The 23,498-nt window shown below is 51.6% G+C and overlaps 4 protein-coding genes across 4 annotated transcripts in view; 2 read left to right on the top strand and 2 right to left on the bottom strand.

Moving 5' to 3' along the window:
* Positions 1-40: 40 nt before the first annotated feature.
* Positions 41-3,227, bottom strand: CSUI_000409 (autophagy-related protein 8 atg8). The gene is made up of 3 exons (XM_068060643.1): positions 2,230-3,227; positions 1,503-1,653; positions 41-595 (listed from the first exon to the last, which is right to left on the bottom strand). The coding sequence occupies exons 1-3, from the start codon at positions 2,258-2,260 to the stop codon at positions 361-363; spliced, it is 417 nt and encodes a 138-aa protein (XP_067927387.1). The 5' UTR covers positions 2,261-3,227; the 3' UTR covers positions 41-360.
* A 1,845-nt stretch (positions 3,228-5,072) lies between these two features.
* On the bottom strand, positions 5,073-12,394 carry CSUI_000408 (tryptophanyl-trna synthetase; the record flags this gene model as incomplete). Its single annotated transcript, XM_068060642.1, has 7 exons — positions 10,865-12,394; positions 9,793-10,137; positions 8,603-9,092; positions 7,803-7,963; positions 6,179-6,635; positions 5,515-5,704; positions 5,073-5,244 (listed from the first exon to the last, which is right to left on the bottom strand). Exons 2-7 carry the CDS (start codon positions 10,135-10,137, stop codon positions 5,073-5,075), a joined length of 1,815 nt encoding a protein of 604 aa, XP_067927386.1. The 5' UTR covers positions 10,865-12,394.
* Positions 12,395-12,463: 69 nt separating this feature from the next.
* CSUI_000407 (uncharacterized protein) lies at positions 12,464-13,624 on the top strand. The gene is made up of 2 exons (XM_068060641.1): positions 12,464-12,791; positions 13,154-13,624. The coding sequence occupies exons 1-2, from the start codon at positions 12,535-12,537 to the stop codon at positions 13,299-13,301; spliced, it is 405 nt and encodes a 134-aa protein (XP_067927385.1). The 5' UTR covers positions 12,464-12,534; the 3' UTR covers positions 13,302-13,624.
* Positions 13,625-15,584: 1,960 nt separating this feature from the next.
* The window catches only part of CSUI_000406 (uncharacterized protein), a gene marked incomplete at its 5' end in the record, with an annotated part of 31,728 nt that continues 23,814 nt past the window's right edge, over positions 15,585-23,498 (top strand). Inside the window, 3 exons of the mRNA XM_068060640.1 lie at positions 15,585-15,874; positions 16,960-20,588; positions 21,772-22,742. Coding sequence (XP_067927384.1) covers positions 15,585-15,874; positions 16,960-20,588; positions 21,772-22,742 — 4,890 coding nt within the window. The remainder of the gene's footprint in view (positions 15,875-16,959; positions 20,589-21,771; positions 22,743-23,498) is intronic.

Genomic DNA, 23,498 nt, shown 5'->3' with positions numbered 1-23,498 from the left:
TATGTGTACTCAATTGCCACCCGCCCTCCCTCCCCAGTACTTCCACTTCGCACGGACAAACACGTGAAAGAGAAGATCCACCCCTCTAAACACCCACAGCCTCCTTTGGAAGTGACAATGAAGAAAAGGAGCTCAAGAGTCCTCTATATAAGGGGCTAAAGAACACCGGATGCTCTGTCGGTGAGCCCCTCAGCAGCCAGCCAGCCAGCGAGCTACACGGCATATCAGTTCTTCCGTCCACCCATGTCCGTGGGTGCAAGCTCCGGCCACGTGGTTTCTGGCTGAGAATTTCTTGCCCCCCCTTTCTTCTAACACACACACACACACATGTCGTCGGCACCACCACCACCACCACGAGTCTCAGCCCAAGGTATTCTCTGAAGAGTATTCGACGTAGAGAAAGCCGTCGTCTGCGACATGTTGTTCATACACCTCCTGCATGAGGGCTCCGGCTTTTGGAGCTGTGTTGTCCACGAACAAATAAATCGTCTTCTCGTGCGTTAGAGGCAAGCCGCTGTTCTGCGCGCACTGGTTGATGTGCTTGTGTATGATGTACTTGAACTCTCCTACTAGCATGTTCATCGGGACTAGAAATCTGAAGACAGAAGAAAGAGATCCCGAAGAACATTCTGTTCATTCAACTCGGTACCCCTTCTACGAGATGTAGACCCTTATAAGAGACGTTACCAGTCACAGAAAGAAGTAACAAGAGTTCCCAGAAACTTCAGGCTACAAAGGGTCTAAAGTTTGAAAAGAAGCAAGAGAGCTCAACAGTCCTCTATACGAGGGGCTAGCAAACATCGGATAGTCTGTCAGTGAGACATTAGCAAATGTGCTTGCGGGTCCACTACATGAGGCGCCAAAAAACAAGGGGCACTCCGTCGGCGAGCCCCCTAGCAAAGCTCAAGAGTCCTCTGTATGTGGGGCCAGAAAGCATCGGATAGTCTGTCGGTAAGCCCCCAAACCCTAAACCCACGCCGCTTCATCGACACTCTTAAGAGACGAGGTGAAAAGGAAAAGATACGTTGTATGGTTCTGGGCTATCGAAGACCACCGCGCGAAGACGGAGAGGAACAAAGTGATGAACAGGCATGCACCTCTACAACACCCTGGTCTATATACATACGAAACCAACGCGGTCCGAGCAGAATCTGGAAAATGAGCTATTCCTATCAGGACAGCCAATGTGATTTGTGCTCACAGATTTGCATGTTGGCCGTGCTGCAGTGAAGCCTATCATTTGGTGTATATTCAATCACCTTACAACATTTAGCCCCTTACGTTCCTGTCATCACCTTAGGTTTACAATCCCAACAACCTACATTCGCGGCTCTAAGAATTGAGTCTTTTAAAGTGCATGCCGACCGCTGATTGGTGTGTATACACGCGGTACTTACGAGAAGAAAAAGACCAGCTCTACGAAAGAAATCTTATGGAGAACAGCACCACGCAGCACACGGAGAACTCAGATGAGGCAGGCGACAGCGATCCGAGCGCCTTACTTCTTTTTGTCGATTACCGGGAGGTCAGACCGTGGTGCCTTCTCACAAATGACGGGAATACGGTTGGGGTACTTGGCGCGTATGCGGTGAGCCTCCGCTGTCCTCTTTTCTATGAAGGAGCAACAAGGAAAACACACAAAGAATATCCCGGCTGTATGCAACCGTACGTCACCACCAGCGTGAATACAAGTCGACTTCACGTACACTGCCACAGCACGCTCTAGAGTTACCAACCGGAATTGATGCCCCAGGAATTCTCTGACTGCCTCTTCCTGTTCTCCCTGCTAGAATCCCCGATCGAAATACGAACAGTGAGCGGGACGCCGCTGATATATACAACCATCCTTTAAAAAGATACACTACGAGCGGAGAGAATCCTGCAGCCGGGAAAACGACCGACAGTGAGGTCCGGGTAGAGGAGCGTCTCCTCTGTTTGCGTTCCCGGATGGCGAACGCGCTCGAGCCCAGACTTCATCCTGGCGTACATATAGCTGAGATCTAGGCAACACCATGAGAGGAACCGGCTGTACAGTAAAAAGGACTGGTCGCCCAGCACGTAGTTCGGCCGTCCTGACGGCCGTAAACCGTTGGAAAGAAAAGTGGTCCACGGAGTTGTGTGAGACGGAAATCCTGCCGAGCATACACGTGGCTGTCAAGCTGCGGAAGCAGTAAGTGGATTTCAATGGTGTGTTGAGCCTACACTGGCGGCATCGAGGAGTTGACTCACCAAACGAAACCTCATCTCGAATCGACGGCATCTTGGTAAGGAAATACAAGATACGGGTGGTGAAGAAAAAAGAAAAACGAAATTTTAATGTCCTGGTTGGAGAGGCTAAGGAAGACACAAGGAGTGCATGCACCCAGCACGAGCCTTTTGATTCACTTCCGCGTCTCTACGGATTCTCGCGACAACAAATGAAGTACTGTTGTCTACAGAAGACCTTGCTTGCGACGGAATGCGGCTGGGAAGAGAAAAAGGCTAAGCGGATATACGAAGACACCCGCGGAGACGAGCTGAGACGAACCGCTGAAGAAGCTCGTGTGACGGGAGGGCAGGCCTTCAGACCCGGCTTTCCAGCCAGCCCGAGGAACAAGTCCTGGGCCGAAGAGAAATGTAGCAGTTTGCACGGGACTTCAGAGGGGACCGGAGACACGAATGGACAACACAGATTGGGTCATAGAAACGAGACTACACAACAGTCGGAAATGAGAAGAACGTGGCTACTACTCAAGTGACGATGGGATGACCACGCGCGCGTCAGGGGCCGGGAGGAAAGTTGCCCCGGCACGAGGACTCAATGATGACAGCTTTCCTTTCAAGATTTCCTACGGCAAACATACGTCAGTATGGAAAGCAATCGTTTCGCAGCATCTGCTGAGAAAAGCAGGAGAAGTCTGCATAAAAAAAATCAGCGGTGCCAGTGGTGTGTGCGAGTGACACGGCCATCGTCCGCCCTGCTCTTGTCACCGACAAAGGACGGCAGAGCTTGTACGGAGAGTGATGAAAATTCGTAAGTTTCTTATCGAACACAGCAGGGACGACAAAGAAGGGCCAAAAGTTGGAACGTCTCCGAGTATCGCGGGATGCAAGCAGAAGATGGAATGCTTTGCGAAATGACGCAACAAAAAGTGAAGTCGAGCCGCGCCACCGCTCGCAGTTGATCCTTTGAAGCCCGAGGATTCGCTGTCTTTTTTTCGACCGTTCGAGGTCCAGGGGTAATTTGCTTTCCTGGAGAAACGTTGCCTCCGCTCGTATCAAGGCCCCAGATGTGGTCTGCTACGCTCTGGCTGTCGTCGCGATCTGTGGTGCCAACCCCCTATCAGTGACACCCCGCGATAACCTGTTCGCAGCTGCCCATGACGTCTACAGACAGCCAGAACTTTCCTTGGCTAAGAGGAGTGATGTAAAGCACGGAACCTTCGGGCTCGAGAGTTTCCCACTTAGTTCATTCAAGCTTTTGCACACACACGTGCGTGAGACACACCGTACCCGGCTGCGGAGGACAACCTCGCAATGACGTAACTGGACGGGCGGAGTAGTCCGAGACTGCTGCGAGGATCTCACCCTGTTACACGACCACGGCGATAGATGCCCCGCGACAAAGGTTGCGTTAGTTGCAAGAGGCTCTCGAATACGCCTGCAACCGCGGTCAGCACGTGGTCTTCAGAACAGTGCCTCCCAGGTATCCAACCAGCAGTCGCTACAACGTTGTGTGAGGCCGGTCTACGGTCCACTGCTCCCATGGTCTGAAGTTTCTCGGGACGCTGCCCCCCGTGGTCGTCTTCGTGTGGTTTGGGTGGATTTGGTGGCTGTCCTTGCCTGCTGGCCCAACGACGCGTACGGTCATGCTTTGAGGGTCGGAACACCGGTGTGCCCTCACTGCTGCTAGGAGAAAGATGCCTCAAAGACTGTACCGAGTGAGTACGAGAAGCCGGATGGCACAGCGTGTCTCGCCCTAAGTGCAGAATCGCACTCGCCTCGGACAGCAGGGCGATATAGAACAGCTGGCCTGGTGCAACGTTTTAGTTGGTCAAACCCTTGACATTTTGTCTCCCGACTGGTATCTACTGTCGAACCAGCCTCACGATAGTCGTACAGCCCTCGCACACCTCCCGTAACGACGAGCCCCCGTGCTAACTGCCTTCAGAACGAGTGGTGCGTATCCATCCACAAGAGGGAACGGGCGCGCTTACTCTAGTACGTGTGCGCCTCCCGTGAGGATTGAGCTGACCCCGAGTTGACGCAAGAACATTCGGGTACTTAAAGATCGAATTCCTGCAAATAGGCGTAAGATCCAAATCCCTTAGTCCAGGTGCCGACTGACATCGGAGGACAGCCCACAACTTAGTCCATACGATGCCACCCTACTGAGGTCGGTTGGCGCAGTAGTTGAGCTTCTCTTTTTGATGTGGCATGCGTGACGGGTAATCTGTATTATGAAAAAACGTCCTCGGCTTAAAGAAAGCCAACAAAGGACTTCGTGAGATTACGGTCGCCGAAGCTATCCCAAATCGCCGCGCTTGGAAATGCGTGTTTTTTCCAGTTTGGGTCCGCTCGGTACCATCCACGTGGAAGTGTAACGCTTTTCCCGCTAACAGCACAAGCAAGCGAAAAGTGCGGGACAGGAAAGTGCCACAACGGGGTGAAAGTCTATTTCTATGCTTGCGAGTTCTTCCTTCTCGTCTTCAGGAAGTAGTCATGGTGTGCCTCCTGGACTGCCCCGCTGAACGGAAAGCCTCTCGATTTCGGAGTGTAGTTCGTTCAACGAGGCGGGCAGGCGCGTTTATTCCGTTCCGGTAGCCACTGCAAGCGTGCTATAGCCATCACCTTTCACCACTTTTTCCAGGGACCCGTTTACGATACATCGTCGGGCCATTCAAACAGCCTGAGAAAGCGACCGTATCAAGTAGTAAACCGACATAAGTTCAATACACCCCGAGGAAGTCTGCACTCGGGCGCTGAAGGCGGGAACTTTTACACATCAGGGATCCATGAAGCGCACTGCGTGGGTTTTCCCGACTGTGTCCGGGGAGTAGAATGACGACGTCGCAGAGGAGGGGCGCACGAGACTACACCTGCTGCCTTCTTTCGACGTCACTGGCCAACTGATGAAGCATCACAAATCCCATGGCATCCTGCATGTGTTTAACAGTTGAGCAAGCTTGTTGACGTGCAGCTCTTGCACCTTGTCGGATCACCTGACCCAGGTACGTCAGGTCAGGGCGAATCTCTCTGAAACGGCTGCAAAAAACAGAGAAAAAGGGTAATTCTGGTACTGGTTTGTAGAGAACCACAACCAGTTAGTAACTTGAGTACACAAGACAGATGTCCAGACAGTGTTTTTGCATCGGTGGCGGTGCGACTGAAGATAAAGATATTTGAAAGAACTGTCAGCTCGGAGTATAACTGCGTTTACCGTTGCGTAACCGAGCACGTCCATGCTTCACACTTACTGGCTATGGCTGGCAGCCTGATCATTTGCACACTGACCGACGCTGGTCCTAGACGCACCTTTGTATCGGTGACAGGAAATCGATGACTTGCGCGGTTAAGTCTTTCTTGAAGGTCTCCCAAGATGCAGACGCGAAGCGACAAGCAGCCGCGTGAGGCGTCTCACCAGTCACCGCGCTCCAAATATGCAGCAGATTCTGACAGGCAGGGCGGTCATTCGCTCGAGATGCCCTGTCCGTGTACGTCAGTCCTGAGAGTCAGCAAAAGCACAGGGTATTACGGTTTTGAAAAGGACGCGGTAGCGCACAAGATCATCTCCAGCAGAAGAATTCAGTTCCGATCCACTGGCTTTGCTTCTTGGACATCTATAGAGTTAAGCAACCTGGGACGGATAGCGCCAGACTTCTTGTGCTACCCCTGCGCCTCAAAATGACGTCGCCTTCGGCTTTGCCTATGGTTACTTTCTAGTATAGCAAGAGACACGCACAAGACAAGGTCAGCAAGTGAAATGAACGATCCAAAAATAGCGAAGTGTGGCGAAGCGCATAACTCCTTAGAGAAAATGTGCCTCATCTCGATACCGGCGCCAGTAGCGGGAGAGGCGGAGACCGATCACCGTTGACCTAGCATTGCTTCAGGAATCTTGGCTCCTTCAGATGCGGTCTCTGCTGTGGGTCCACATATAGCAGTCTTTAGAGTGTGTTTTTCTGGTGTCTGAACGTGCCTTGGATTGTGTCTGTCTTTGCTTTGGCGATCTTTTCGGCGATGGCATCGGGAGTGTCCGTCAAAAAGAGACACCCCCTTCCCTCGCGGCCGCTGCCTTTTCCTGCTGTCGTAATAAGCGAGTTCCTTTCACTCCACTCTACACTGCTTTTGCTCATCTTCCTCTCGGGGAACTCAAGGTCGCCCAGGCGTGCGCAAATGCGCTTCGCTCCGAGGAGCCGGGGCAGGCGAAGCAAGTCTTCAGACGCTTGAATTTCTGAGCAAGCCGGGCCCCTGCTGAGAGTGGCTGCAGAACCAGAGAAAGCAGACTGAACTGAAGCCGGCGGCGGGCCACACGACGGCGAACCAAAAACGTTGTTCCAACGGCGTGCAGCCTGACGGGTGAACTCAAGGTGCTGCCTCTGGTCGTCTCCCACGAGAACAAACTCAGCGCGCTGAGCCAAGATGTCCGCTGCCATCTACACGTAATGTTGCACAATTCAAGATCCAGAGAAGATCAACATAGTATCGCTGAACAACAGCCACGCAACTTGACATCCGATCAGAAATCACGGGCGTAGACATACACCTACGCATCTGACGTGCCTCACAGTCCACGTCCTCGTACTCGGAGATGCAAGGTAAAGCGAATAGATTCGTAGGAGCCGTATGTAAGTTGCCCCAGCAACAGCCGCTCTGATACGCGGACAACGCCGAACGTATAGGTCAAGAGTGGCGGTCCCCCTGGACACCGAAAAGGACTATTTTACCGGCACCGTAGGCACCGACTGACAAGCTCCCTGTCGAGGTATGCCCGTATAAAGATACAACTACTAACTACACGCAAGCAGAAAAGCTGAACACGTACATACACTCGGATCGTGACTCCGCGGCAGCAGCCTCTAAGGTCACACTGGCTTGTGATGCCTTGGAGACGCCCAACACCTGTAAACCTCTCTCAACGCAATATGCTTTTGGCTGCTGCGCAAACACGAAAACCACAGATCATGTTGAACCTCCGCCATACGGGAGTACGTAAAGGACGCCGACGATATTTGCTTCGTGAAAAATCCTGAAAGATCTGTGCTCTGAATAAAACTTCTAGTGATACTTCCTACAGTACCAGGGGGAGAACAAACCAGGACCCGCCAGTGTTACAGCCGTTCAAAACATTCCTTCACCCAAAAGAAATGCTTCTTCTCCATCCTTTGCACAACCGCTGTTGGTCTTTACGACTGGCTTATCCACGATTTGTCATTCGCAGACGGAGGTAAAAAGTTTCCCACGCCGGGACTCGAACCCGGGTCGCCCGGGTGAAAGCCGGGTATCCTAACCACCTAGACTACATGGGATGACTGTCTGTTGCGCAGTGTATCTGCTGTCGCTTCAGTCGTTCTTTCCTCTCGTTGAACGTGATTCCAGTCCGACACCACTTGTCGCGAAGACGGAAAGCGGACCAAACTGTAAGAGTCATACCTAGGACCACACACTGGCCAGTCAACACCGTGATGGTAGCCTATGTAGAAAGACTCTACGGTATAACACCGAAACAAAGGAAGTAGAACGAAGAGGGCCCAAGACAAGCTTCTCGTTGGCTGTCACTCTGCGCGTGTTCTCCTGAAATTGCAGCCTTCCAAGAGTCTTACCAACAGCGGGTAGAAACGCATGCCAACATCCGGCCTTTCCCGTGGCGAATGCTGAGGCGTTCCTTCGGTTCTCGTGCCTCTCCCATCCAAGCCGGGGCCAAGAGTTCCCTTTTCAGCCCGACGGATGTTTGCTGTCGCGGCTGTGCACCTGTCAAGCCACGCTAAGGGTGCGGCGAAGACAGTGGCCGACAGCAGGAAACGAAGCCAGAGACATACACAGGGCAAATTCCGATTACTCTCCTGAGCGGTGTGGAGCGCCGCTTTCTGCGGTGGGCTGCTGAGACCGGCACTGTAAAGGATAGGCTCCATAAAGACCGCGGTATTTCTCAGAGACCACAGCGAAGCCAGTCAGCAGGCCTGTCTTTCTTGCCAGGGTCCCGTGTGGCTGTTCATGGCGGTAAACAGTTGACGGGAGAGGGGGAAATCTAGTAAGCTCGCATGGCGCCTGTCACCCAGGCAGCCGTCTACACGTGAGAACTGAGGCTGACAATTTACAAGTATGAAGCTTGGCGTAACAGTGGAAAAACAGACAACCGGGTACTCCCCAAATGGCCTGCCTCCTTGCAGCAGACATCCCCAGCACCTCGCGGCAGGCAATACAAACATGGTCTAAAGCGTCTCTTCTACAGGTGAGACAGTGACGGCGAGCGCGCGGTCATCCGTCGTCTTGGAATAGGCTCGGCGCTGTTATATGCCGCGAAAAGAACGCCCGCACTTCACTGGCTCTCTTTCTAGACTCCCCTGGTTACGTATCTGCAGGTGTCCGTGCTGAAGCACATTGCGTGTCAGGTGTTGCTTACCAAGAGGGGTGGTGCCCATGAGGAGAGTGGCCACCATGGTGTGCTCGGGAACCAGGCTTTGAACAGCAAAGACAGTCTTGTTCTTGTCTTCGTCCCCGTCGATGAGGGCAGGCTCTACTCCAGTAGCCAGGATCATTGCAATGGCGTCTAGAATATTCCCGTGAAGGCATCCACCGTCTCTGCTGTTGGAGGGTGCTTTGAGAAAGGTGTCTCTGCGCGTTGTTTTTCCGCCACAGCACAGAGATCTCTCGAGTCCTACTTCCACCTCATCGCTGGAGCCTAATACTATCTCGGGACCCGTGGAGTTCGGCAACGTCCTAGACCCGAAGCTGCTCTTCGCGTTGATCTCGATCCTGTCCCGATGACGTCTCCCGAAGGTTGCATGTAAATCTCCGATCAAGCAGGTGACCTGGGCTCTGGCCCTGGCTTGAAGCTCTCTTATGGGCAGAAGAGCAGCTAAAAGGTTTCCCAAGTGTAGAAATCCACTGGGCTGAGAGAATACAGACACCTCGTACACTGAGATCGCGATTCCGAAAGTTCCTGTCCTCTTCGTCTTCTATTTGTACGCTCTTCTCCCTGGTTGACACGCTCTACAGAAAGAGGTAGACGACTGCAGGGGTATCTCGAAACGTGCCAAGTAGTACCAATTCAGTGACTGAAATGATATACACAATACAATTCTAAATCACTGAGCCGGCTCTCACTCACATGTGAAGACGGGAGCAAGACTGTTTATTGTAAAGGAGACTTCCGAGGGTCACACGTACTCCAACGAAATCGACGTAGCTCGGTACTCAGGAACAGCACAAGAAGGCAGGGTCTTTCTTAGATTATCCGCTCGCGCCGATTCTCATGAAGCTTCAGCTAGATCAACATGCCTCAAGACAGTCGCTCAAACAGAGAGGAATGATAGAATCCATGATCTAATATAGAGGTTTACTCACTCCGGCTTAAGAGCAACCTTATTCCTGCGTCTGTCTCCTGCTCCCTCTACAGGTACGTTGGAACCTCTGTTGGTACAAAAGAGGAGCACTGCGAGTAGAAAAGGTAGATTTTTCTCGCTCACGGCGGGACGAATAAGTTTCTTCTCTGGGCTGTTCTCATACTGCCACACACAGACCAAAGTCTAAGAAAGAGACACTGAGAGTTTTGCAAGGTTTCGTACAAGAAAGCTTATATATGCTGTATACCTGGAAACCCGTTAAAACGCGCTTATCTTTGTACGGAGATTCGGGAGTTTCATTGTCATCCTCTAACCAGCAGATTCCCTCCGATGATCCCTTTTCTTTCTGTCCTCTATGGCCTTCGGAGCGAGGCACGCGACCTGCCTTTTCCTTGGCATCCCTCGGGGCGCGATTGGCACTGGCCTTGAGAAGCGAAAACTCGTGCGTTTCATCATGTGAGGACTCTCGGTATGCCGTTGATGATAGGCCAGAGAGTGGAGAAGGAGAGAAAGTTTCTACATCGACTAGAAATCCACCTTTCCTCCTTGAAAGAGAGGAAGTATGCGATACAAAATGAAGCCTGTCGAACATTGAGGATATTCGAAAGGAGAACCGAAGGTATTCTTTCCTCGTAACTTGATCATGTAGATCAAAGTCTCTCATGAATGAGAGGCCTTTTCTTGCCTTACCCTCCGTTCCTTTCACTCTACTTGGACACAGCCACAACACAATCCTTCTTCGTTAGAGATTTACGTAAGGAGAAAAGCCTTCTCGTGCCCCAGCTGGTCTCACGCTAGCACACATGAAACGAAACCAACCGAGAACTTGCTATCTGTCTTTTCTGTGACTTGGCTGAGGTGATGTCTATACAGCCGTGAGCCTCAGGAAAAGCCCAGCATGAAGGAAAACATAAACATCTGTAGAGACAAGAGGCTACTTCACATCTACACCAAAGCCCGCGAGAGATTCATAGTCTCATTTCTCGTGAAACTCGCTATCTTCTGCTGGAGAGTAACACATTGGATGAACACAGATCTCCCTCTGATGAATGGAGAAAATGCTTGTGTCGAGGTACAGAAGTCTCTTTGTTCATGCGTTTAGCTGAGACGATACCTATAAATGTACTTCGAATATCGCGACGATACACCATAGACCTGTATATGTACAAGCAGATTCCTACAGACCTGATAGAAGCAGATAGAGAAGTTACACTACGGTCGGAACCTCCAAAAAAGAAGAGCTCCAGGCAGCTGGACAACGTAAAGGCAAAAGAACTAGCACTCCCCCCGCCCTCTCCCTCTCCGGCGTTTTTGCGCACCTGGAATGACAGCGAGGAATAGTTCCACCGGAGAATCTCCTCACCGGCTTGGCAACTGTACAGGGTTTCCACCGCCGGTGCAAGCTTGCTGGTACGCAGGCTGTAGTTCCTGAAACGAGCCCGGCGCAACTAGGAGAGAGAAAAGACAGAAGAAGATAATCTGACCATTTACACACTGAATGAGATAGGAAGTGGGTAGGTTCCTCTTTTCGCCGTGTCGTCTCTTCTACTGTCTCCTTTCTTGTGCAGGGTATCCCGTTCCGTCTCAGCTGATCGTCTCGGAAAGAATCGCGACGCAAACCTGTTTCTTCTAAAGAGTCTGAAGTGAAGGACAGATGCCTTCTTCCGGAGGTACGTAGATGTCCGTGAAGGAGATGCCTTCCACACTGTCGTCGGTTTGTCAAAGGTGATAGCCTTGGCGGCGAGGATGATGTACTTCTGGTGGGGAAGGAGTGAAGAGAAGAACCATGAGCTCCCGCTCGCAACAAAGTAGAGATAGACTTGTGTGTTGTGCGTGAGCTCGACACAGAGGAGAGGGAAGCTGAGAACGGCGGAGCCGGGGATGGTGAAGCCGAGCAGCTCAGGTTCACGTACCACAGTAGGGAAAAAGAAAGACAGAGAACGAGGGAAGCGGACACAGGGCGAATGTGAGGCGAGGTAGATGAGCGAGGAGAAGAAAAGATGTCAGTGGAGGAGGAGTGGTGAACATGAAGAGGACGGCCGGAGGACGACTGGAGACCGATCAACGACATGACAAAGAAGAACATGTCTGGAGAGTACGCGAGAAACGATGATGAAGTTCCTGAGAAGAATGGAGACCTTCGGAAGAAACGCAGAAGTAATATGGCAATCGATGTGCCGTCATCGTCTTACGGATGGAGACACGAAAGAGCAAGAGATCGAAATGACCGAAGGCGCAAAGCGCGACGAAAAGATTCCGGACGGGGATCACGAGATAAAGCTGTAGTGTGAAGTATCGCACCTGAGGGAACGATACAAGAAAGCCAGGCATTGACAAAAAACCTGGAAACGCAGAAAGAAATGGTTGGAAAGACGAAAAAAGGAGAAGGTGGAGAGTATTTTTTTCCGTCCACGCTCTGGGGCGCGTTCTCCGAACGCTCCGAAGGGACACGAAGACACGAGACTGTGTGATCAGCTGAAGAACAAACACAGGAGATTATCACGAGCAAGACCACTGTTTCCCATCTCTGAAAGTCGCTGGTGAAGTCTGAGGACGAATGGAGACAGGAGGGAGATCGGAAACGCACAGTACGGAAAACGACCTAGTTACTACGGGGGGTTTGACCTGGCACACTTTCCTCTTTTTCTTTTCTCATCTTCGGAGGCCGTCCGGTACGCGAGGAGCACTATGATAATGCTTGAAAAAGAAGAGCAGGAGAGAACAAGCGAAGTTGACAAACACTCTCTGGCCTAGCCACGAAAAACAAAAAAACGCTGGCAGATTGAAATGTGTATGAGGGGTTGCCGCCAGAGCCACTTTGTCCTAAAGAGGCTTTTCCAGTATATCCGTAGTAGGCCTCAGGCGAGCAGACGATTTCGCTTTTCCAAACTTTGTATTCAGAAGTCTTGTTCGTACAGAATGCAAACAGTCCCCGCGACTTTACGAAAAGAGAGACACTGGCTCGCGCTGGGATGTCTCGTCGCAAGACATGGACAGACCAAACAGACTCACAGCAGAAATCTGGGGGGGGGCTTCAGCCCCCTGTAGGCTAACCACCTTTCCTGGTTCGTATCCTGCCTTTTCTCTCCGGCGTGGGAACCCTTGTCTGAGTCATCTAAAGAGGCGGTCACGCAGAATCACAGTATTTGCTCGAGCAATCCTCGGGCCAGGCACGGCTGCAGCCGCGCAAACCCTCCGCCCCTTTCCGGAGCGACCCCTGTCGGATTTCCGGGCAGACTCTTCAAGGTGAGGCTGGTTGCCTTCAAAAGCCTAGTCTAAGGGAGGAACTCAGTGGGTCCCGACGGGCAACGCTGAGCGTGTGAGAGCAATGCTATCTGCTGATTGCCATTCGTGCTATCCCGAATATTTCTGCTATTTGATGGCGTACACGTTCATTCGCCCGAAGAAAATACACATTTCTTTTTCTAGCAGTTTGTCCGTAGGTACTTGCAAAATGTCGCGCGTGCGCTAACTGGCGGTCGTCTAAGAGATTGGTGCAACTCGCTGCAAGTGGAGCGGCCGACGAGCTTTTGCAAGGGCGTGCTGAATGGCCAACCTCAAGCCGTTCAGTTTGTGTCCGGCCCTGGTGGTGTTTCTGCACTTTGCAGGCTTATGACGCGTCGGCCGCACTCTCGCTTCGCATTTTGCATTCTGGCTGACGCAGAGAAGGGTGCATACAGCTCCTTCCAGACCCGCTGGGGAAGGTGTGATGAGTGGGGGACCCCCAACAGCACGGACGAGGCAATGGGAGTCTGAGGAAACCGCCACCGCTCATTCAGGAAGAGTGCGTTTGCCTAAGCACCCGAGTTTGCAAGGCACACAGGTCCCTGGCAGCGCTGTTTTCGGCAAGAATTCAGCGCATATTGGATCGACACTGAGTCTCACTATGGCGATGGCGATCTCTTTATTTGAGCGAGATCGGAAATCGCGGAAGATTCGTGTAGCACGTGATGCAAGTGTGTAGCACGCGGGCGACAATGGCAGCACAGAGAATGAACGTTGGGTTCTTGACAGTGTGAGCTGCTACTCAGAGACTGCACGCGTAAGAATACCAAGCTATCCCAGCTCCTGTTACCATGAGATTGGCGCCCGCCTAACAACCGAAGCTCATGTCTGAGCCCTTCTCTCTTGTTGGTTCGGACCTCGGGTGTCCAGTGTGAGTTGCCGCAGAACCTACAGCAACGCCGAGAAAGCGGGAGCTCTCTGGAGTCGGTCAAAAGTGGTTTTCTTAGCCAGTTCAGAAAATATTTTGATAAGGCGCGAACGCAGCTTTTCTGTTGGGTGCTCATTCAGAGTAGCCTAAGAGCGGTACCGCCCCGAAGCTAAGCGGAACATGCACTGAACCACATAAGCGTAAGAAGAGCTGCAGTCTTCCTTGTGCTATAGCCGCGCAAGAGCCTTCATATTTGAAGTCCAAGGTGCGCAGATCGAAGTGGCCAACAGCATCGTATGATTCGCGAGTTGCGAGACGTTGCGCCTTGAGATGTAAACTCTTTCGAGAAGCTCAAACTGAAGCCATGCTGCCGTAACAGCCTTGGTCGCTGTTAGCTCACACAGCGTATCGACTGCCGTTCCCAGACACAAGTGGGAGTTTTCTCTGGAACGAATGGAGTAAACCAACCAACAAAGCCTCGAAGCGAGACCTAGACAAGGTGGTCCAGCCGCCAAGAACCGTAGACTACGCTAATTGCCTGTGACGAGCCTTTCTAAAGGGTCGCCTGCGTCGTTGGGGAAGCGCTTCCGATGAGGCACTTTGCCTTGGGCTGAAAGGCTGAACTTCTCCGCGGGACCACATACACAGAAAAAGACGCAAAGGAGGGCCGGCTGCAAGGAGTCGAGCGCATGCCCACATTCCCTCTGTCAGTCGGATAGCCGCACATTCCTAGCGGTACCTGCAGTACCTCCGGAACTAACTCAGGCTGCAAGTACCGTAGAGAGTTATGAACGAGGGGAGAATTGCCACTCTTTGTCATTAATATGGCTCCTCTCCCGTCCGCACCATTGCCCGGACAGAGACTTGTCGAAGGAACGTTGTGGGTACTGTGCGGAGATCTGGATTAAGGAGGGGAACTTAACGTCGGGACGCGCCCGACTGTCAGTCGCCTTCTCTTCATTTCACTTGCAGAGTGTCCCCGACTTCGTGGGTCGAAGAAGATGGGAGAATGGGCTGTGTGTGCCGACCGGGCATTGATCTCCTGGACACAGTCTAGCCTTCAGACGCACTGAGGTCGGAAAGTTGTTCATCAAAGACGAAAGCGGCCTACCCAAGCAGGGCAGGAGACGAGAGATCCCTCGTCATCTTTGTCTCACTCAGGAACCCTAGGTTTACCTCGGCTTCTGTGGACACAATCAGTCTTCTCGGAGTGTGGGCAGCGCAGATCTCGCGCTGTTTTGACATCCCCGGCATGCTTCCTCCATGTATGCTGCCGTAAAAGGGGGCCCCGCGTTCTTTTTAGTGATCCAGCTGGGCTGCATGCTCGACACATTTCTTACACGTTCCTGTGACCGGCCGGCCATGTTACCCTGTCTTTCTTACAGAGAGGGCTTTTTTTTTGTCATGGTGGATTTCTGTGCGGTGCTCAGGAGCGGTCGCGCCGCAGTAAGTCCGTAGTGCTGGCCCCGAGCGCCCGTACGGGCTGTCCCGCTGTCCGGTAGGAGACACGAGATGCTGTCTCCTCAAGCCCCGGAATGACTTGGCATTTTGTCTTCCTAACCCACCCTTAGTCAGCCCTGATCTAGCCTTTTTTTCAATAAGGTTTCCGTCCGTGTTTGTCTCCCGTCGTCGGCTATAAGCGGTACACTCGGGTAACGACCCGATGCAGGGCCTCTTCATGTTCCTGCCTCTCAATTGCCACCATGGCGCTGTCTCTTCCGCTGCACGTATTCAACTTCTATGTGGATCTCGGCGTGGCCAAACCTCAGATGGCCAGCAGGTTGATCCAAGGGGCTTTCGCGCTGCTTAGCCCTCAAACAACCATGAGGTTTGAAAGTGGGATTCCAGTAGGGCAAGCACTGAACGCTGTCTTTCTCCGTCGGAGAATGGAATTCCGTGTGGATATTTCCACTCTAGGCAAGGCACCAACGCGAGCAGTGAGACGGGCCAACTGGCTGGCGCTCATTGTGCCACTGAGCCAAGTCGGCGTCACAATGGAAGTGGAGGAAGCTGATCTGATCTCAGATGGAGACACAACGGTGCTGACTGCCATTCTAATGCAAATTTACAAGAGTCAGAAGTCTTGGCTAGCCAAAGTGAACAAGGAGCTTGCTCTAGAGAGAAAAGAAGAGCGCAGCGGGTGTCGGCCAGCGCAGACGCTGGGTTACTCCGCCAGGTTAGCAGTTTGGCCCTGCGGTGTCCGGCGCATCCAACGCGGGGCCTCCATGTGAAATCACGGGTGTGCGTGAGATGAAACAAGCCGGTAACCAGTTCTCCTGCCGCGCAGTGCTTCTTCGGGGGAACAGACGAAGGAAAGGGCTTCCGAAGAAGACTCACCGTGGGAAACAGCGACATCTGGTGCTTCTGCCAACATGCCTGTCCCGCTTTTGCTGGGCATGCAATCAGGCCAGTTCGAAATGAATTCCTAACAAAGATAGGCCGTAGACTGAAAATTCCGGTAGTCTTCTCCTCACTGACTACAGCACACTGACTTTGTATTATCTACCTGCACTCGCTTCGTTTCATCCTGGATGAGGAGTGCATCATAGCAGGATGGAAGTTAGGAAGGCGGCGGGCCCGAGCGTAGTGCTGCTTCTTGGGCGCGTCGGCTGAAAGATTCATTAGCTCACTACTGCTACTAGGCGCGCGAGACTCGGCAATGCATTGGAAAGTCAGCTACATAGACTGCGCCGCCTCAGCTCAGCACTCTATGGTAGAGAGGAGTCAGCCCTGGGAGGCCGGGCTACGGACACGGAACCTGCGCGTCGTGCTTTCGCCCTGACAGTCTACAGAAAATGTGACCGGGGAGAGTACGGGGTGATATATCAATTCCTCTATGTGATCATCTGAACACGGGCCAATCCGGTGGTTCCTACTGCCATGGGCACATGAAGACCACGACGGGACCCCACTTGGAGCAAGTGGGGAACCGCGCTACGCCATCAGTGTTCTGCGGAGTCCGAGGGCTCTAACTACGAGCACGACATGTGCCAGCATCTCGGTACAACTGGTACGGCACCCCACTTCTGCTTTCGCCAGAACGTGATTGTTTTCTCTCGCGTATTACACGATGCAGGATCGGCCACTTCAGCAGAGGTGGCACTATACAAGGCGGGTTGCACCTTGGCTGCTGCGCACAGTAACTGAACCTGCCGGAATTACTCTCTCCGTGATTAGATCGGCATTGTAGTAAGACTCGCCTCAGATTTTCGAAGCGCGTGAAACAAACTCTCCCCTAGCGTCTGCAACGATTCTTTTCAGGCTCCTCGCTCAACAAGCTGCCGGCTCCTCACATCCTTTTCCGGGATCTGTTTCTACCTCTTCGGGGAGACGTCCTTCCTCGGACCGGCCCACACAGGAACGTCTCGAAGAACCAACAAGTGCTAATGGTCAGAGAGTCCCCTCGACTGGATCGAGAGAGCTACTTCTCCGTGAGACGGATACGGAATCGCCCTCTGCTTGCTCACGTCCTCCGGACAGAAAAGAACACTGCTCCCCGACTTTACAAATCCCACAACAAGGGAAATCTCACTGCCCACCCAGTTGCTCTGCTCCGTCGTCTTCTGCTTGCGTGGATGAAACGAAGTCCAGTGGGACAGCCACAACGGATTCCTCCCACGCTCTCGGCTGCGATGCGGTGCCCAACGAAAGCACCGAGACCAGTAACTTCTCTCGTATTCCGAAACCGCGCGCCAGAAGGCGGGCGTCCAGTTCTTCGGCTCGCTCGTCGCTCCATCCCTCCACTCCTCTGTCATGTAACTCCTCGTCCGCAGCTTTTCCGGACGGTGAGTCTTCCACTACCGCCGAGCGCGCTTTGCCACCTCTGTCCTCTAAAAGCGCTGGTCCGTCATCAGAGCGCGCACTTGGCACTACAGGCACCGTCCCTTTTACTTCAGTCGACCCCTCACAACTTCCTTCTCTGTCGGGCACTCTACCGCCTCTTCCGCAAGCGTCTGATGCTGTACCTCCTGGAGGTCAGCCAAGGCGTGCCGCTCCCCCCCCTGGTGAACTGTGCAGACTACTTGGGTCCGACGTGATCTCGATGAGGGTAGGGAGTCCAGTTAGAGTCGTATTGTCGGAAACTGGAGCTGAGACGGACACAAGCGAAAGTGCCCAATCAGCTAGACGGCCCAGCCGGTGCACCCCCATGACTTCAGTCAGACAACACTGCTCACGAAGAAACAATCTGAGGGTCGACCATGAACCCAGTGAATCAAGCTCTCGAGAGAGCAAGCATGCAAGAGAAAGTTGTCCCCAGTCAGGCGACCCCTCTAGGCGCACCAATCAGGACGGGAATGTTGACGGGTCCCAGAAACGGAAGTCGAGCCCTCTTGGTTTTTCCCGACGCTACGAGTGTCGGACTGCGTCTCAGTCTCCTTCGGTCTCTGCAAGTGGCACACAGAGCCCATGCACCAAGTACAACGGTGCGCCTACTGATACTTTTGATAACATCAAAGACAACGCTACACCGGGCGACGAGAGGGAATGGACGCCAGTCAAGAACATGGTCCGCGAGACGACCCCTCTATGCTCTCATAAGGAAGGAGTGAAGCAGCAACGCTGTGCTGAAGCAATTACACATATGAGCAGCTCTTGGGATACTACTGAGATTGAGGAAAAGCCGCGCGTTTCTGCCAGTACAACTCCGACTCGAAGCACCGGAGCGGCTGAGCATGAAAAGCACTCCTCGTCGTCCGGTCAGTTCGCCAAGCCTAGTCTGTCCGAGGTTTCTTGGAGAACAAGAGGACAACGCAGAGCAAGTACTGCTACCGCTGAACTAACTATCCGTGAGAAGACTCTGCCGACTTCTAATGGTGTTCGCGGACGATGTCTTGATACGACAGGGGAAAGCCTAGAAACGGGGAAGTCCGGTGAGCGTGCAAAGATGTCTCCTAGTTTTTCCTCTAATTCAGAGCACGAACATTTAACAAATGAGGCTAGAAGCAAGTCTGACGGGTCCTCCTCTTGTCGGCCTTCCTTTTCCTGTGAAGCCGAAACTTCCTCGTCCTCCGATAAGCAATCCCTACCTCAGAGAGTTTCATATCTTGAGCTTCATCCGCATGACGCTACCTCTTCCGCTTCACTGGAGTCTTTCTCATCTCCTCCTCCAGAAAAAGACCACGGTCCGTGGTCTCCAAAACTTCAGAGTCCAAAGTCTGTTGCAAAACCTGCACGGGCTCATTCCTCTTTCATTACTGTCCGCTTTGCTCCTCCTCCCGCACAGTGTACTTCTGCTGTCTGCTCTGAACTGCCTTCATCTTTCCAGAGGCTCTCGGGGAAAGATAGCTCTGTGAAAAGGAGAAACAGTCTCTCCCCGTCAGCAACACCTCCTCCCGTGTCCAGTGTGCCTCTGCTCTCTTCTTCGTCGTCTTCCTATTCATCTTCATACTCTTCAGTTCCGAGGTTTGTTTCCCTGAGCGTCTCCTCCCCTCCTCTGTCAGATGGGCAGCCCGTAGAGATGGTGCATTCGAAGGAAAAGAAAGAAAAAGACCATACCACTGCACCTGCAGGTGCACGAACCTCGCCCTGTCAAGCTCATGTCAGGGAAGTTCGTCGAACAGACGAGAGAAACATGTCCCGTGCAGCCTCACACGAACCAGATGAAATCGAACATGTTCAAGTCAATCTTGTGCACCCGGTCGAGCGGCACAAGTATCCGTGCTCCCGGAGTGGTGCCACCTCTGAAAAAGAAGATGAAATCCCGGCAGTGTCCATCAGCCGTCCAAGTTCTTCAAAAGAATTACAGAACGGCGCGCTACTACCACGGACTAGAAACTCCTCGCAGTCTCGTAACGAAAGTTCCGAAGTCTTTGCGCTGGCTAACAACAACGCTATTCGACTTCTAGTGACGCGTCCACTAGTGACGGGCTCGACCCAACAGCTACCTGAAGCAGCAGCAGGGCACGGAGAACTCAACGCCAAGAGGAGATGTGTAACCGGAGGAGTAGAGCTTAGCGAAGCAACTGCCATGCAACCAATAGGTACACTAGATAAAAAGAATCCAGATCATGCAACAGACCCGGAACATTTACCTCAGGCTAGTAGCCTTCTTCTCGATACAGATACTACACCCTCAGCGGCTTCAAGCAAAACTGCTACCACTCTATTTGAAGGGGGACGATCTCCGTTCCTTGCTCCCCCCCTGCCCAGTCAAGACGCCATGAAGAGACACCAACTTCCCTCGCCTCCTCCTTCTCTCGGTGATGGAGACGCTCACCTGAAGAGACTGCACACGAATGACCAACACGACTGCTCAAACGCGGTCATGGGACCCAGTTCAGCGGAGAAACACTTCGGTGTCGTCGCAGACCAGGCGAGCAACCATGACACGGACAGAAAAGAAGTAAAGAGTGAAAAAGATGGTGTGTCAACAAGTAGCAGAGACAAACCACACCATGCCAGAGATCAATTTAGCGGTTCTTCCGCTCTTCTTTCTCCTGAGATCCGAAACCATGAAGGCAGCCTTCTCACATCTGACAAGAGACGTGCGCGGAGCTGTGAAGAAGCTCTTGTGATAGCTGCTGAGAGGGCCTTTGGTTTGACATGGAAGGAAGCCGTAAGAGCAGTGAAAAAGAAAGGGGGTATGTGGGAGGAAATCCAAAGAATTTTCAGTAAAGATGCTCCTCGGTTCTACGCCGGTTTAAGACTTTGGGCAGAGGACATAGTGAAGGGGGAAGTTACCACCAGGATCCCCGGAAAGAACGCAAATCACGAGACAGCAAGGGAGGAGGTTCTGAATGTGAAGGCTGGCATGCACAGTGAAGAACGAAAATTCTCCAGTCGGACTGATGCTAGGAGACAAGACGAAGGAGGCCTCTTAAGGAGCCTCGTTGAAGGTGTAGCGAGAGACTGGAAAAAGTTGTCGATTGTCCTGGAAATTTTCAGAAGAGGTAAGTAAGCATTGTAAGAATGTATACACACACAGGGCCAAAACATGCTTGGCAGGTCCATGTGAAACAAATACTGTGCGTATATCTACATCTGTTTAGGAAACCTGTTGTTCATAGACCCACACAGACAAACACACAGTGTGCACAAGAGCATACGAACCTTCATACGTACCAAACTCCGAGAACGTTCATACCCGATGGAATGTGCGTCGAGCGCCTGAACTTCAGACCTCAAGACAGGCAACCTACGGGTGTCAACACAGGATCAGTACACACATGCAGATAGGAAATGTCTGCGGGCCCGTATTGGTACATCAGATATATGTATATATACCGATCTCATTTATGCAGATTTCTGTAGAGATCTGCGATTCTTCGGGAAGAGGAGGGGACTCGCATTATCGTCCGTTCCCTTGCATGTTTGGTGTACACGCTGAAGTCTCATCTACTGCTTTTTTGTGGTCGTTTCTCCTTAAGAGAAGCACCAACTGAGCATAAGAGCGTACATCCCTCCTTCCACTCAAGAAGTCGGAGGGTAACTAGTCTTTGCTGAGTCCGTTCTACAGATTGTCCGCCTTTACTTCCTCCCTCTGCCCGCTACCTTGTTCCTCTATGGTCGTGGGGTGAGAGGCCAGAATGCCCCGGAGATACCCACTTAAGCAGAATGCATCGATACTGAAAGATCTAGTAGTCCTAAGAAAGAACCTCAGGAGACGCGGCAGGAAAGAAAGACGTTATCGAGACGATGGATCTCTTCGTTCTCACCATGAGGAATATTAGTATAGCCTTTCAATTGCTAGTTCTAACCTGAGGAAGCCTCCCATGAGAAGACGAGTGTACTGCGCGGCTCGGTTTTTCTTCTTCTTTCTCATGATGATCTATTTACCAACTCCCTCAGCGGTCCTTGTCTTCTCAAAGGATATGAGAACTTCCTTTGTTGACATACGATCAGCAACAAAGACACACCTTCCTCTCATGAATTTGCTTTGCTTTTCTTGAAGACACAACTTATGAGCGAAGAAGAATAAAAGAGGCTAACTGGGGTTCCAGAGTTCTTTCTCCACTCTGCTGTGACACCAGAGATTTCTTCAGCTGGCCCGACCTGCGGCCTTCTTTGGCTTATGCTGTGCTATGATCTTTTTTTGGTTTAATTCAAACTTATCTTTCTTTCTTCCCCTTACAGGAGCTTTTTTCTTTGGATTTCCAGAAGGCTTTCTCAAAGACAAATCTCCTCCACCTAGCTCTTCCGCTTATTCTTCCTTTTCCTCCTCCTCCTCCTCTTGTTTCTTATCGGATTCGACTAGCACTTCAAGCTGTTGCTATACATCATTCTTTTCTTCTTCTTGTTCTCACCTTGCATTGTTTCTACGATCTTTATCCACCTTTGTTGATCTTCTCTTGTTGACCCATCCCGGAAAAGCGCCAGAGCATCTTCTCACTTATCTCCAAAAATCTCCCTCTATGGCTACAGATCTTGCCTTTCTTCTCTCAGCATCACCATGTTCTTCTTCGCTTTCCTCAGTCCCAACACCAGACGCCTTTGTTTCTCTTTCTCGAGCCTCTTCTACTCTTTTTTCTCCTCCCCCTTCTACTAATCGGCCTCTCCCCCTGTTTTCATCTCTCGAGAGCAACGACGACTCGCCACCAGGCCAAAGAGCGTCAGTCTCTCCTAGCAAAGGGAGAAGAAGCAAACGGCGAGAATACTTGGACGAATGTGATAACGGCCGACTGGAGAAAAAGAGATTTCGAGAGAAAAGCGAGTTTCTTTCGATCTGTACAATCGAAGCAGCACGGCTTCTCGCCTTATTCTCTTCAAGAGATCCATGCTTCTTTGTGAGGGAGATGCTGCCCAAGTGTCTTCGAGGCGATGAAGAAGCCTTCTGTCGAATTTGTATTCAGATCTTACCCATATGGGTGGATCTCTTTGAAAAAAACAACCATTTCTTCTTCGAAGAACATTCACTTTCTTCTTCCGACATAGAGGAAGAAGAGGACGAAGAAATCACCTCCCTTTCTAAACTAAGCGAATCGAGAAAACGGAAAAGAGATTTCAAAGTAGACAGAGAAAGACAGTTGACAAACTTTCATAAGGAAGAAGAGCGAAGACGATGGATCGGAGCTCTTGAATATCTCGCTGATCTCTGCTGTAATGAGGTGAGCCAGCAGGGGCTTCACACGCTCTGAGGAGCTTCGGAACAAGTTCAAGAAGAGGATAAGAAGCACACCACCAAGCCACAAAAGAGCAAGAAAGAAATCAAACAAAGACACAAAGAGGGGGGAGACGAAATGGAATCCATACACAGACTTAAAGCATTCTGGACCATCCTCGCACTTCTCTATATGAAGCTATACTATGTATACACCATATCTATATATATGTGTGTGTATACTGTACATACATACAAATGCATGTACGGACAAGATATCCCTCTGTCTATCTCTATACGTATACATATGTACATGTACTGTACATTCATAGACAACAGCATCGTACACCCTACTTTCCGTCCATTCATAGCTCACTACCGATCTTGTCTACCGCTCTATTCTATCTACCAGGTCTATCTTATAGAAAGGATAAGGACGGGCTTCTATACTCTTCATGGCAAATACACCTACTTCAGAAGTAACAGGCTTTCGTGAGAGCCGTTTCTCGATTCTTCTTATCTCACCTTTGCCTTCTCATCGACAATCTTCATTCTCAGAAGTCCTGTCTATGCACTCTTGCTGCCCTCTTCTTTCTCCTCGCATCTCTCCAGCTCTCTTTCAGAAGAAATCGAAGATCTACAAAGATAGACAGACACACAGACACATAGGCTTATAAACTATGCCTTGGAACGCTTCCTCTCAATCCCTGTCAAGACACTCCAGGAGACCATGAGAAAAAGCATTTCTTTCTTTCTTTCTTTC

The sequence above is a fragment of the Cystoisospora suis genome (genome assembly GCF_002600585.1).
Source record: "Cystoisospora suis strain Wien I chromosome Unknown contig_173, whole genome shotgun sequence".
NCBI classification, from domain to species: Eukaryota; Apicomplexa; class Conoidasida; order Eucoccidiorida; family Sarcocystidae; genus Cystoisospora; species Cystoisospora suis.
Note: the sequence above shows the minus strand (reverse complement) of the source record. Positions and strands in the feature narration are given on the sequence as shown.